This window comes from Aethina tumida, chromosome 2, assembly GCF_024364675.1.
Source record: "Aethina tumida isolate Nest 87 chromosome 2, icAetTumi1.1, whole genome shotgun sequence".
NCBI classification, from domain to species: Eukaryota; Metazoa; Arthropoda; class Insecta; order Coleoptera; family Nitidulidae; genus Aethina; species Aethina tumida.
Window position 1 is genome coordinate 24,464,798 of NC_065436.1, and position 15,281 is coordinate 24,480,078.

General features: G+C 28.4%; 3 protein-coding genes across 3 annotated transcripts; 1 reads left to right on the top strand and 2 right to left on the bottom strand.

The window, feature by feature from the left end:
• Positions 1-138: 138 nt before the first annotated feature.
• Positions 139-4,983, bottom strand: LOC109602399 (lysosomal alpha-mannosidase-like). Its single transcript, XM_020018764.2, has 18 exons — positions 4,844-4,983; positions 4,317-4,423; positions 3,956-4,058; positions 3,818-3,899; positions 3,576-3,761; positions 3,315-3,520; positions 3,128-3,264; positions 2,943-3,076; positions 2,633-2,861; positions 2,375-2,574; positions 2,103-2,320; positions 1,848-2,047; positions 1,460-1,794; positions 1,125-1,401; positions 940-1,072; positions 760-878; positions 556-705; positions 139-470 (listed from the first exon to the last, which is right to left on the bottom strand). The coding sequence occupies exons 2-18, from the start codon at positions 4,404-4,406 to the stop codon at positions 171-173; spliced, it is 3,099 nt and encodes a 1,032-aa protein (XP_019874323.2). The 5' UTR covers positions 4,407-4,423; positions 4,844-4,983; the 3' UTR covers positions 139-170.
• A 564-nt stretch (positions 4,984-5,547) lies between these two features.
• LOC109602409 (uncharacterized) lies at positions 5,548-8,512 on the bottom strand. The gene is made up of 3 exons (XM_020018776.2): positions 8,399-8,512; positions 6,715-7,142; positions 5,548-6,095 (listed from the first exon to the last, which is right to left on the bottom strand). The coding sequence occupies exons 2-3, from the start codon at positions 7,122-7,124 to the stop codon at positions 5,924-5,926; spliced, it is 582 nt and encodes a 193-aa protein (XP_019874335.2). The 5' UTR covers positions 7,125-7,142; positions 8,399-8,512; the 3' UTR covers positions 5,548-5,923.
• Positions 8,513-11,401: 2,889 nt separating this feature from the next.
• LOC109602391 (histidine-rich glycoprotein-like) lies at positions 11,402-11,941 on the top strand. The gene has a single exon (XM_020018757.1). The coding sequence runs from the start codon at positions 11,402-11,404 to the stop codon at positions 11,939-11,941; it is 540 nt and encodes a 179-aa protein (XP_019874316.1).
• The last annotated feature ends 3,340 nt before the right edge of the window (positions 11,942-15,281 follow it).

A 15,281-nucleotide genomic window follows, 5' to 3' on the forward strand; every position in this document is an offset into this window, starting at 1 on the left:
GAAGTTACTTCTATTGTGTGTAACTTAGATAGTCAGAAGATATAGTTAATACAATATTCCAGAAATATTTTTAAATTATTTGAATGACACAGTCACAGAAATATTTTTGAAGATATATGATAAAAATAAAACATGCAATTATTTAAAATTATTTATTCCTTAATTAAAATTTATATTTCCTTAATTTCTACAACAAATGTACGAATTTGCATAGGTGACAATGAAATTTTCAAATTATCCAGGTCATCAGTGATGGTATCCCTCTTAACGTTATTAGGTGCCTCTGATTCGCTGTCCTCATATATCCTTCTTTTTTCCAGTTCAACAGTGTTTAATTTTTTAGCCTTTACCAATGAATGCAAAGTATCTGATGATGCATCGAATGTAAGCCTTTCACTGTCACTAAGCCATTGGTTGGCTCCTAAAGTGGTTTCTTTCAATGAATTAATTGTAAAAGGGGTAAAAAGTTCCTAAAAAATATAATACAAACATAAAGTAGAAATGTAGGTAAGTTTAAATAGCATAATGAATATAGATTATTTATTTCGAATTTACCTTTAAGTCAACTGTAGTTGTTTGAGACAATGTAGGATCTTCGCCTTTTTCTAAAACATGTTCCAAACGTAAAAGGAAACTAAATCCTTTCCATGGTTCTAAAGTTAAAATTTGAACATTATCAGGAAGAGAACGTTGCAAACCGGCGAACTACAACAAAATTTAAAATAGGCACGTATTTTAAAAATAATAATATATACTTACGTCAAATTTATAGCTATTTTGAGCTTCCTCAAATGTTTTAGTTGTTGGAGCTAAGAACGTCCACGCATTCAACAATTTTCTTTGGGCAATATCTCTTTCAAGAGCAGCTACACTTTTTCCTGAAGTAGAAATATATAAGATAAACATGAATGTCTAATAAAAAAGTAAAAAACAGCTTACCACTAGTGCTGTTAGACAAACTTCCAAAAACTAGCCAGTGGGTTCCTCTTGCAACTAGTCCCCTATCAAAGGCTTCTTCAATTAAAGCTTCGCCCACACCAAATGCATCGTCATGCATGCAATTTCTGTGGATCTGAAATATAAAATAACTAAATACAAATATAAAAGTTGCTTAAACGTATTACCATTAATTCCAATTGCCCATCTTTCAAACTTGACCCCCCTTGAGCTCTGTCCGTCAAAACTGCTACTTCCACATCTTTATCAGCGTCTCTAATTAAGATCTTTGATGTTATTGGATAATAATTTCCTGAGACTGGCTCTTCTAATTCTAAATTCCACGTCGGCCTAAAGTTTAGTACCCTCTTCAACATTTCTCTTCCGTTTGAGTCTGTATAAAATACTCCATTATTTGCTAAATTTGTTTTAAATCTGGTTATTATTTCCTTTCCGTGTGGTTGACTAAAATTAAAATTGAGATTGTAAGTATTTATCAACTGGTGACCTTTAAAATATATACTCGATAGGGATGGGTCCTACAAGCCAGTCGAATTCCACAAAGTCCTCATCTGCGTATATACGAATAATTTGACTAACCCATTCATTGAATATTTGATGTACTTCGGCAACAAGTGGTCCTTGATAAACTTCAATTTTAGCTTTCTCACTAACTTTAGTCGCAGTTTGTTCTAGCGGTCTAAATATGTAAGCTCCTGATGATCGGTTGTCGAATACAGCATTATTGCCCACAAATCCTTCGTAGTACAGAAACTCTTGAGACAGTGGAAGGTTAATTCCGTTGATAGTTGCGGAAATAATTAGGCCAGTGTCTTTGTTTATGTCAAAAATAGCATTCTAGAGAAAGGTTAATTAAAAATTATATTAATATATGAAATATTTATGCATACTCCTAATTTATATTGGCTTTGTACAGGTGACTTCTGGATAATGTTGTTTTCCTCAATTCTGGAAATGTGGAATGATTTGAAACCTAAAGGCGGTATGTCCTCGGCTAAAAACACTAATTCGACAGTAGCTTCACTTCTTCTGCCCGGGATGGTCAATATTGGTGACGCAATGGGAATCAGTTGTACTCGAAGTTGGGTACCTGAAATTGTCAATTTAATTAATTTCTTTCATTTCGTTTTCAAATTAAAACCAACCTGATGAATCCACAACTTTATAGCCGGTTCCCAAGACAGGCAACCTTACAAATTTTCTGACATTTCTACTCAAAGGATTATACACATTTACGATGAAATTTTTTTCTACTTCAGAAATGGGGCAAGAACTGACATTTGTCAATAAGCAAGATTTAAAAGGAATTTCTGGTTTAGGATCATCATTTAGACGTTTTTTGCTGGAGCTTGTCATCAGTTGACTGAAAATTATTCAATTTGTTACAGTTTTATTAAACGAGTAGGTATTAAATTACCTTAACGCAGTTGCTGTAATTATTTCACATTCCTCGATTCCTTTAGCCAAAATTCTTTCGTAATCATGTGCGACGTGTTCCTTTTCGGTGCCAGTAACAGCGTCGTGATGCTGCATCACACCCATAGCTTCCCTTAAAGCATTCAAGTCAACCCAATCTTCTGGACCCAAGTTGGCCAAGGCATAAAGTTGTTTGCAAACCTACACAATTTCAAAATTAAAAAAAAAAAAAACTGAAGCAACTTAAAACTTTTCTTACTTGTAAAAAGTTATTTCCTTCTCTTTCAAAACGCTTAATGGTTGGTCTTGAAGTAAAATATCCTGTCCAAAATGCATGTGGATCTGATGCATATGGGAAAAAGTCGTCTGTTTTGACCAACCAATTTTTCTTTCCTTTTGTTTCATCGTTGATTGCTTTAACGTAACAAGAGGGTGTTGAATAAATTAGGTTGTATTTTGAACCTGATGCCTGTCTTGCATTTGCATATCTGCAATTTTAATTACAAATATAAATTTATATTAAATTGACAGATTTTAATTAATCATGTAAAACTTAAAATTATTCTTACTTAATTAGGAGATCCAGATTTTTAAACCAAACATTAGCTTCTTGATAGTGGAAGTCTTCGCCCATAGTTACAAGCACGTTAGAAGTAGTATATCCATCAGTCATATTTTTAATGTAACTAAAGAAGTTATCAATCTAAAACATAATTTTGGTTTTATTTATATTTAATATTGTTATTAATATTACTTTTTCATCGACATTATAATCGGGACTCTTCTTATCGTCAATAATTGGATCATCAGTGCAAAGTATATCAAAACAAAATCCTTTTGGGGGAGCGTAAACGTTGTACAAAACGCTGGTAAATATATTACTCTTATCACCTGAAAGATTAATTTTCACTTGATGATAATGAAATTACTCATGGTTTTACCTAAATTGTCGCTTCCTCTCCAAATCATCTCTGGCGTCTTTGTAGTAAGTCTTTCTGTTTTTTCTTGGTAATCAATTCTTCCAAGTAGCACTCCATCAAACCCTAACTGTGAAAATATGGAAGCCATTTCCCTGCTGTGACCAAAGGGATCGATTTGCCATCCAACTTTTGGTCTTCCACATTCTCCAAAGGTTTCATTTAATTTTCTGAAAATATAAGTTATTTTTAAACAAAATGTATTTTTTCTTGAGTTAACGTTACCTTAGTCCCCAGGTAAACTGATCAACAATAGAATGATAATGTGTTGCCGCCTCATCATTCATACTCCAAGCACCACCGATAAACTCAAGTTGTCCATTTTTAACAAGTTTTCTAACTAAAGATTTTACGGTGTCATGTTGATGAATCCACCATTTCCAGAAGAATGCTGTTTCAACATAAATAAATCTAAAATTAATAATAAATTAATTGTAAATTTTAGTAGTACATCAAAATAATCAAACCTTCTATTGGTATCTTTTTTTAGAGCCTGTACAACTGAGTCTAAAATATATTGGACACCAGCATTTTGAATGTTGGTTCGGCCTAAAATTACAAATAAATGGCATATTTTGTGTTTTGTTATTGTAAATGATACTTACTTCCGTAATAATATTGATCAACTGTTTTTAACCAACCAACGTCATCATGTGTGTGAGGTACAATGTGTACGTTAATATATCCTTCTTTTAGTGGGTGGCATGACTAAAATTACGTTGTTAGATTTAATAAATATACGTACAAAAATTATTATCAGTATACGATTTAATGTATTACAATTATCTACGTAGTGTATGAAAAAATAAATATTTATTAACTAAGAAAACATGACAAAGATAATTCTTAATTTTATCTTATGCTGTAAATATGTGTACCAATAATCTATTATATATAAACTTATTAGATTATGAGTATTTGAATATAATAATTAGGGCCTCCCATAAAATTAATCTATTTACTCACTTGATATCCACATGTTGAAGAATCACGGGTGGAAGGAGCACTTGAAACAATACCCAAAACAACACAGGAAAAAATTATTTGAAAAAACATCTTTATGGGATCATATCCTGAAATTCAAGAAACATAATCAATATATAATTTCCTTATTATTTTGTGCCACGTATTAAAATAAGTTCGTTATTTATTATATTTTATTACATAAATAGAGATTAATAAGTAATATATTCGTAAACATTATATTAGGCTACTAGCATTGTGTTAATTCTGTAAACATTGATAACCCAACAGATTAAACATTCCGGGTATACATATATAAAATGGAAGATAATTAAATTAGCAACTTTTAATAAATTAATAACAAATTTAAAACCATCTGACACAAACAAATTTTATTAAAATATTTTACCTTCAAATGATCAATTATTTATTATAATCACACAAACCGATGAGATGCAACTAGTTTAAAAACAACAACATGCATACAACAATTCATACAAATAAAATCCAGTTTTAATAAAATATTTTACCTTCGATTGTGCAATTATTTGTTATATTCGTGCAGACCGATCTGATGCGACTCGATTAGGAACTTGAACTGACCAATCGCTTTGTTATTCGAGTCAGTAAGTCACTTAACTGATATACAGCTCTTAAGTGTTTAATGCCGTATAGGAATAAATGCCGGGTCTCTTTACTAAATACATACAATTGATAAATACAGTTATCGACAGGCTCTGCGTTTATTTTTATACAAAATACAGCGAATCCGATACGATGTGGAATTATTTTATTGATTGTGGATTTCGGTCATTCAGACTGTTATGTTACTGTGCCAATTTTATCTATAAAATCCACTCCATATGTTATATAGATTAATATTATATATATGCATTCCTAAAGTATTTATTGATATTATACATGAATATATTTTTAACACAAAAATATACTCTTTTTTGGAATATTGAGTAATATTGGCAGACATGTGTGTCACTTATAATTAATTAAAAATCAATTCTTTTTTATTTTTTTTATGTAGTACAGTTTACTATTAGGAAGTTTGGTATTTAAGTGTTTTTTTCCCATTTTTCCATATCAACTTTTAATTTAATAAGACGATAATTACAACAAAGATAATTTTGACAATTAAATATCAAATTGTTAAAATAATAATCAATCAGTTGCTCATTATATATTGAACGATATTTAAAGTAAAATAATGTTAGGCGTCAAATAAAACAAAAGTGTGTCAAAGTTTATTTAAAATATTATTTTAAAATTTGGAGATCTTATAACTAATTATATTATATCACAATACAATCATATACACATTGATATTGCATAGGTATAATAAATAGGTTATTGTTAAATACTTTGAACATTTATGACATGGAAACAAGAGGAAGGTACATGCTTAACATGATGATTAATGTAATTAGGAAACATTTATATCAATTTATAAATTATTTTTAATTTTTAATGAAAAACCAACAACAAGGATAAATATTGCTTGACTTAGTTATTCATTACTAAAGCTTAAAACAATAGGTACTTGATTGTGTGTTACAAATTAAAATTATAGTTCATTTAATTGAACATAACATTTAAATCTAACGAAATTGGACGAAACCCCTCACTGTATTAGAAATATCAGGATTTTGGGAAATTACTATAATTACTACTATTAACACTATAATTATTATAACTAATACAGAAATTGTTACTGCCGATGCTTTTTGACAAGTACTCCATTTGCTACAAAAACAATACTGTTCTTTTACCCTGAAAAAAATATTATATTAAATATTAATACACGATATAAATAAATAATGTCATTATTTAATATTTTTTTTTTATAAATTTTGACCCATGAAACATGTATATCACATTTAAAATATAATTGTATTATAGAAAAATTTGAATTCTTTTGTGACTATTATTGCTCCTTAAACCTATTTCTCCCATTATAAAAAATACCGGACTTAACTTTGTGGTCTACCAGCTTATTATGTAAATTTATGCCATCGATTTTTTCCCGAAAAACTGACTTAAACAATTTAATAAAATCGTTGGAATCTGAAATAATGAACCAATTTCAAAACTATACAAATAAAAATTGTTCATTTACCCTTAATTTTAAAGGTTGTTTAGCCACATAGATTTCAAATAGAGTCAAAAATGTTGAAGCAACTACCAAAATTGAAATTTTTTTTTTTAAAATTAGACTTTCAAGTTTGATGTGCCAAAATTTATAAGAATGTCGTAGTGAGACATAAAAAGCAGAAAATTATTTCTAATTTGCAAACTTCTGTTATTCATTATAAAATTATTTACATATTAATACTGTAATAATATTTACTAAATTTTGTTAATTCACTCATTCGAAAACAAAAACACCTACGTTACTATGCTATGATTCATTGAAGATCTTGCTGACGTCCCTCTGGATAAGTCCTCCGGATCGACTTCAAATCCTCCATTTACGTAACTGGCGGTCGAACCTGCCGCACTTGGTGTTCTGCTGAGTTTACCACTTCGACTTATTTTGCTGGATCTGTGTTCGTCGCGTTTTCCTATGCTCGGTGCCCGACTTGTTCTACTTACATTGCTCATTTTTCTATTGTCCTTTCTTTTGACATTGTTATCCGAGTCCTCTTCCTCTGCCTCTGGTATTGGTGTTATCTCTTTTTTTAATTTCTTCTTTTGTCCAACCCTATCAATGGAGCCTTGTGAGTGAGCGTGCCTCAAAGGTGCATCTCTATTTTCCGGTTTGTTTATAGGAAGACTAGGTCGAGATTTTCCTTCGGCCATTTTTGCCGTTCAAAAAACCTAAAGTTAACAATCGTATTAATTAATAAATTACATAATTAAATTAAATAATTGTTGTAGCTATTAATATTTATTAAATTTATAATTTTAAAAATAAGCATGATTTTTTATTAATATTTTGATACATAGAAATTTTTGTTGTCTGACCATATGCAACCCATTATACACAATAAATGATTCATTATTGAAATCATTTATTTTCTATTTAAACTAATAATTTAAACTTCGTGTAGACTACATCAAATGATAAGTAAAAGATAAACCAAACAATACATTGTGATAACATTGAGTAAAAATAGAAGATTTTGAAATATTTTGCATTTTAAAAATTAAACATTTAAACAAATTTTATCTTAATATTAATTAATTATGTATATTATATTATTATATGTATTACATATGGTCCATATTTTAATGATAAAAAAATAGACGTATTTATGTAATAATTATCCTAATAAATTATCATATAATAAATTGGATTTAATAATAGTGGAAAATTTAAAATAATAAATTTAATTTGTCAACTAAATTACAATTTTAATTAAATTTGAATATTAAATATTATTTATTATTAAATTATTAAACACTTATTATTACTTTATAATATCAATATCATTTTATAATAATTTTAATAATAAATTAATGAAACTCTTAAAAGATGTATTTTCATTAAACCTGTAAAGCTTTTTGATAATTTATTAACAAAATCAAATTTTAATTTAACACACGTGTTTTGTTAAATCATGAGAATATCGGAAATTAATCATCAAAATACTTACAAATGGTTAGATTAGATAATTTAATAAAAAATAATGCATTTGTAATGAATTCCTGCAAAGTTAGAAAAATGTTCCTTCTAAGAAAATTTATGCTTTTTATAAATATTTATTTTTCAATAATATGTTTATAATAAACACCTGTATGTGAATATTGCTATATCTGCAGATTAAATATAATTCTAAATATTGAGATTTACTGTTTTTTGTATTATATTTTATACATATCATACTCGATTATGATACATTGTAACTAGGGAAGGGAATACAATTATATTAATTAAATAGCTCAATGTTTATAATAAGAAGTATTAATAAATTTTAGTTTTAAATTAAATTACATATACAAAATTGCAATAATTCATCAACAACATTTATTTATTGTGCGTAGCATGACATTAGATACATTCCAAATGATAAAATAGCAACAAAGAAAATCTGGATAAACAACATTATTTTTTGTAATAAACACAAAATTACCTCAATTAATCCTTCCTTATTTCATATAATTTAAACTACACATAGATTTCACTCAACGCACAGGTGTTCGTAGGCAATACAAATATTACAAAACATTGCTGTAACTCATCTTCCAGTATTATAATTTTACGACACATTCAAGATTAGATAGTAGATATCAACAAATCAAAAACACTGAACAGTTAGTTCAAGTCGAATATTTTGCCTGTTGATTTATTGATTTCTTTCCCATAAATTATTTAGTTTGCGAAGAAAACAAACTGGTAAATAGATTTTTCATTAATATGAATAATTTAAATCGCATAACTGGACAAAAATGATGGGTCGATAAACGAAAAAACGATAGCGAAAAGAATTCATGTGAAATAACACAATTCGATCGAGTTCTAAAGTTTATGAGACATTTAATACATCAATAAAGACAATTTTGGTTAAGACACGTGTTGCAACACGCGAATTATAAATAAAAGTTCTGTGGAACCTTTATCTAGTATGGTCAAATATAATTTGTTGCCACGAAAAGTTAAATAGAATTATATGACAAATAACACGTCTCGACAAATTTATTTGTTTACAACCTGTGTTACACGTAACATCCTATTGTGTAGTAAAAAAGTAAACGATAATAAATAATTTTCCTATAAAATATTTGTGTTCATTAATATTTGAGCAAGGAAATTTATATTACCCGATAATTCTGCTCAAGTGGTAACATACAATTCATAAAAATCATCAGATATAATATTCAATAAATATTAAAAAAACAGTCAGTATAATTAATAGAATTATCTTTTAAGGATAGATAATTGTATCGATTGATGAATAATACACTTATATTAATTTCAGTCTAACTAAGTTAATTTAATATGTAAGAGAATAGAAGGAATTATCTCTACGTGGGTGATAAACATTGATTAAAAAATTAACCAAGTTTTTATCCGGTGATTCACAGTTTTTACGGTCCAGAGGAAATCCCTCACAATTAAGCTACAAAACATCGGACCAAGTGGGGGTGTAAACAAATTTGAATTATCAAGATTGTAGGCAAACTCCGGGCTCTGGGAACCCAACGCATGCGAATCCAGGGTCGAGAATGGGCGGAGAAGGAAATTTCGAGTCCGGTGGTAGTACGAAGTGTGTTGCTCCCATTGGAAACTCCGTGCGTCAGTTCAAAATTACTTTCCTGAAGTTTTGACCGTCCACATGTTTAGTATTGATTACAAGCAGTGGCGTAACTGTTGGTGAACAACAGGGTACTAGTTTTCACTACAGGGATGCAGTAAAGATGCACCTCTAATATTTATTTTAAATAATTTTATTTAACATAAAACGTTAAACAAAATATATGAATAAACTTGATGAACATGAAAAAGTGATTTATTTAACATAACCCTTAAATATTTATTAAATTAATTATTTTGACGTATTGAAAAGGTTAAAAATAATTATTTAATTCAAATGAATGTTGATATTCATCTCCAAATATTAATTTTATTAGATAAAATTCCACTCTCCAGAAAACTAAAGTAACTCAACTAAATAAAATATTTTTTAAGAAAAATATTAATTAAAGAAAAAAATAGATTGTTTCTAGACAATCAATTAGAAAAGACGACCTCTTTAATTAATTTCCATTTCCAATTAATTATTAATTAACCATATTTTTCTTCTACAGTTAAAAGTAACGTGTGCAAAGATATTTCTTAGCAAAAGAAACAATTAGGATGAAAATAATTAACGGATAAAGACATTTAATCACTTCATATAATAAAATAAGGGACATATAATCAAATTTATTTATAACTTCTTGTTGTAGTTCACCATTTAAAAGAATGTCTTTCACAACTTGATTAAATTAATTACATATATTACAAGCTCGTCAATCTAATAATAGATTTTAATTAAGCCAATATTGGATCCTTATGCATACATGTGACACAATAAAAGCCAGCTAAAAATAAATCCGATTCAAGGCACGTAAAATTACTGAACGGCTCCGCCGCTTTCAACAGTTTTCCACACCCTACGCCACTGCACCAGACTCGGGCGGGAAACCCATCGCTGAAATCTCAATACTTTATTCCGCTTTCCCGGCTCCAGAACAGAATTTTGTTCTCGGCATTCGCCAGTTTAAGCATTCATCTGTTGACGGTTTTTCCTCTTAAACCGCACCGATGATCCCGTGCAAAATCAAACTTCTTTAATCCAGACAATAAATCGACAGACTGATTTGTGTATAAAATATTTATTGGGAAACATTCTTCTGTGCATTGTTTATTTTTGTTCGTGTTTTTGTTTTTCTGTTCGTGATCTTCGTAATGTGGAGTAGTTTTAGATTTTTGGTGGGTAGTGATTGTTCAGTAAAGTAATATTAACTTTTGAAAAATGTAGTTTAGAAATGCATCTCTTGTGAAACAAAAATTTTAGAAGCAATATGGTAGAATAATAATAATGCATGTCTTATAATAACTAATATTGTAGACTTTTAAGGATAATACAGTAAAATCAGTTAATTTATTAGAAAATTTATGTACGACGTCAAATTAAATTCATTGTTTGTATAGTATGGAACATCTGTTACAACTCAAACAAAGTATGAATTAATAAAATATATACATGTAAAAGTATATATTATAAAATATATACATGTAAAAATTACTTTAGGTTTTATTCACAATAGATACTTACAAATTATAGTGAAGCTAAAAAAAAATGTATTGAACTTAGTAGCAATAAAATAATTTGACTTTAATTTAAAATTGTTTGATGATGCCATTTATTTCAAAATATGTAAAGATATGACAATTTAAAATAATGAAATCATCTAAAACAGATTATAATATGCTATTTAACATATACATTTGACGTTTGTATAATATATGTGAGAGATTCATTTTTAAACAATGTTTCAGACTACATAATAGATATGCATAACACATATATAATCACTATTTAATCAAAATCTATTAATAATACTATGGTAATCATAACAAGACTTAAATAATGGCGCAATTCGTGACTCATATTCAACCAACATTGGTTGAATCTGCCCACCATCACGTACCGCATCCCCATCACCACAAAGAACATCACAAAGACCACAAGGAACATCATGGCAAAGAACATTCCAAGGACATGCATTCCAAATCGGAACACCACTTGGACGGGTCCCACGGCCACCACAGGGAGTTCCCGGTGCTTCCGCACACCCCCATGGAACATCACTATCACGAATCTCACGACGGTGGTGAGAAGAAGCGAGATTCCGGCCACTATGTGGATTCCCATGGTGTGTCGCATGCATTTCAATTGCATTTTGTCGATTCGCAAGGCATATACAGAGACTACCACGGTCACGCCATAGACGTGGAGCATCTTGAAAAAGATAAAGAGAAGGAGAAACACAAAGATAAAAAGGACCATAAGGATCACAAAGAACACCATGAGGAAAAGTCGCCGTATAAGGAAGTTACGAGGCCGCAATTCATCAATTTGCAGCCGGTACACGTTGAGAATAAATTACACGTAAGTAAATTTAGATAACTTTATCGAGTTTGAAAGAGATCAGAGATTGACGGTAGTAACGATAAATTTTATATTACAATAAAACTTACTTAATACTATTAATTAATATTAGATTTGGCAGATTAGATAATTTAGATGGTGTAGTAATTTAGCAACATAATCCTTACACTTTTATCATACTCATCAATACTCGCTTTAATATTTTATACCAAAAATGTATAGTCATAAGTTATGACTCATAACTATATTTTATTTTACTTTACGAAAACAATATATGTCTTGGATAAATTTTATTAGTCTCGAAATATTATTGCCAAGATTGTTTCCCAGACGAAAACCATTCGACGTGAAACTGGAAACAGCCAGTCTGGCGCTATGGATGGATAAATGACCTTTATATAGTCTCGTAGTCCTGGCGACGCTGGATACTTCCACGTTTCTCTCGTAATGGAGAAATATGACCTTTCAAACTAGACTCCGATATTTAAGCCACTTTAGAAATACGTTAGGGCATTTCAATTTTTCCCTTATTGACAAATTGATTTTGTGCCAAAGGTTTCCGTGCCATACACGGAAATGCTTTTTATATCATAATTATAAGTTCGCTGTAAAATGGACATTAAAATCTCTTTTAAGGCTAAACTACACTATTAGATCTCATCTCTATTTAAATAGTTTTTACTAGAAACGTAATTTTTTAAAAAATGTACATTAATTAAATCGTAAGCTAATGATTTACGGGGATTTATATTTGAAATATTATACTTTTGACTGATTAAATTGAACAATCATATTATTTTTGATATTATTATTATTATTGATATTATTATTATTTGATATTATTATTATTTTTGATATTATTATTATATTTTATTATTTATTATATTTTAATTAATTATTTTCTGAAGTCGCAGGCAATCTTTATTTTGTTTAAAATCTATGTAAAAAATATAATTAAGAGAGGGGATGAAATGAATAGTTTTATATCCACTCATAAAGATTTTTGTCGATTTATCAAACAATTCTAAAAATATTTTTCGTATATTTGATATAATTCTTTCGTCAAAATATTTAAATTGATTACGGGATATAAAAAAATGGAAGTCTGACATTGAAATACCATTACAAGGTAGAAGACCGTGCGTGTTCAGAACAAATTGTAGAACAGCATAATTAAGGCAAATTTAGTAAGAGATTGCACGTTAAAAACGTCAATATTGGTTTAAATCCACCATTGATTTCATTGCTGTGTTTTATTTTTAATTTAATTTTAAAAATGTAAAGAAAATAATTGTAATAATATTACTCTTGATTTGTTAATATTTTTTAAATTTAAATCATTTTTTAAATGTACGTCTTTAGAGAAAACAATTTATTCAATAGTTTTTCAAAAGTTTTCTATTATGATGTTAATTCAATTAAGAAAAGACTTCTTGATTTAATTCATCCTATGACATTAAATAAAAATAAAATTGCGTCCTCCTGTGACTATATGAAAAAATAGTCTCGAACGTTCCTACAGTTTCCATTTCCACTTTATTGTTCAATGTTGTGTCTCAGTACAGATGGAGCCAGGCTCGTTATTTTCTGGGGAATATACAGCATTGTGGATCGATATGACTGGTGCCAAATAGTCTGAACATGTAAATAAAAATTTGCTTTACAATGTACTTCTATTTTGAAGTAAAATTTTAATAACAATTACTACAGTAAACTAGCAAGTAAAATTTTGTCTGAAGTTGAGATCACGTTCTTGATTATTGTAAAAATATTTAATTCAAGAATGTTTATGAACAACCAGACAATTGAAGTTTTTATACAAAATCAGAGATATACAAATATCGAATATTTTTAGTGGATTCAATCAACTCTCTCCTGAATCGTTAAATTAAATATGAATGAATTCTATTTAAATCTATGGGTAAAATGTCAATAGCTCAATTCAATACAACATAACCAGAATTAAGATTAGAATTGCCGGCTAAAACAAAACTTATTAAATCATATTCGTTTTAGTTTCTTATTTTTTAATTTTCCTTTATGATTTTTTTTGTTGTTAATTCCAATATTCTAAGTAATAATTTCTGCTATAATCGATCTTGATTGTATTATAAACTTGTGTTAAAATATTTTAACATGCATTTTTTAATTTTTTTTTCACAAGAGAATCTAACATAAACATTTATTTTTATATTATAAATATGAATTTCATTGAACATCAGGATTATTTTTAGACATTCTTATTTAATATTTCTTTTAAATAATCTTCATTTAACACTCAAATATTTTCATAATAAAAAATTTATAATTATTTTTAAATTGAATTAAGTAAATTAAAATCCAAGGAAAAAGTTTAAACTGAACCTATCTAACAATGGGTAATTGCTTTCTAGCATGTAATGTATACTATTTATTTTTAGAAATTTTTAACTTTCAATTATTTTTATTTTATTATTGCTAATTTTTTATATTAATTTTTGTCTTCTTAAATTAATTCTATTTATTTTTACTTAAAATTGAAATTATTTAATTGAAAATAAATTAAATTATTTGTAATATTTAAGTAAAATATTGTTTTAATTTTTTTTCCTTCGACAGTTCTGTGAAAACAATAAGCTTTAAATTTTAAAATAATTTGCTTTTACATGTTTAGAATAATCAGTGATTAAATTTTATGAAAAATTGTATAACCTGGTAGTCTGTTTTTAGATCATGGCAAATAAAAAATTACTTAAAATACCATCACACTCGAATATTTTATTAAATTCCATTTAGTGCTGAATATTAAATTCATAGAAAACTTTGAATCTTAAAGTTCAAAACGAAGCAATTACGTTGTACGTCTAGTTGAAAATTATGCTCTAAAACTTTTCCCAGACGCTAAAAACTTCAAGAAGCCTCAGGCTTTCTAAAATTAATGCGAGACCTAGACTTTAAAAGCGTGTTTCGAAAGTGAAATAAAACTGTATAGGCAAACCTTTCCTTTAAAACTCAAATTGAGTCGGCGGTTGATTTATTTTCATGTCAAGGGAATGGGTACTTACTTCTCCGGATACGGAAATGGAGATCATACTCTCAACGATGTTGGTTGTAACTTTGCGAAGCTCTAATATTTTTTATGTATTTATTTACGTATTTATTTTTTAAGTAAACCAGGTGAATCGGATCATAATTCTATTGACGCAAAGAAATGACTTTAATAAAATTTAGTTACTCTCAATGGCCAATTCCAATGTGGACAATGTGGAGGCTCCAAATACCATTAGGAGTTTGTATTTCTTCGAAGGCAATTTCCGAACAATGGCGTGGACATAAATTTTTCCAGCACGACAACCATCAACTGTTGAATTTTCTTAGA

Coding starts and splice junctions, on each gene's coding strand:
- LOC109602391 (XM_020018757.1), top strand. CDS start 11,402: ATGGCGCAATTCGTGACTCATATTCAACCAACATTGGTTGAATCTGCC.
- LOC109602399 (XM_020018764.2), bottom strand. CDS start 4,406: ATGTTTTTTCAAATAATTTTTTCCTGTGTTGTTTTGGGTATTGTTTCA. Junction 3,077..3,127: donor ATTATAATGTCGATGAAAAA/GTAATATTAATA, acceptor ATTATGTTTTAG/ATTGATAACTTCTTTAGTTA. Junction 2,862..2,942: donor AATCTGGATCTCCTAATTAA/GTAAGAATAATT, acceptor TTAAAATTGCAG/ATATGCAAATGCAAGACAGG.
- LOC109602409 (XM_020018776.2), bottom strand. CDS start 7,124: ATGGCCGAAGGAAAATCTCGACCTAGTCTTCCTATAAACAAACCGGAA. Junction 6,096..6,714: donor ATGAATCATAGCATAGTAAC/GTAGGTGTTTTT, acceptor TATTTTTTTCAG/GGTAAAAGAACAGTATTGTT.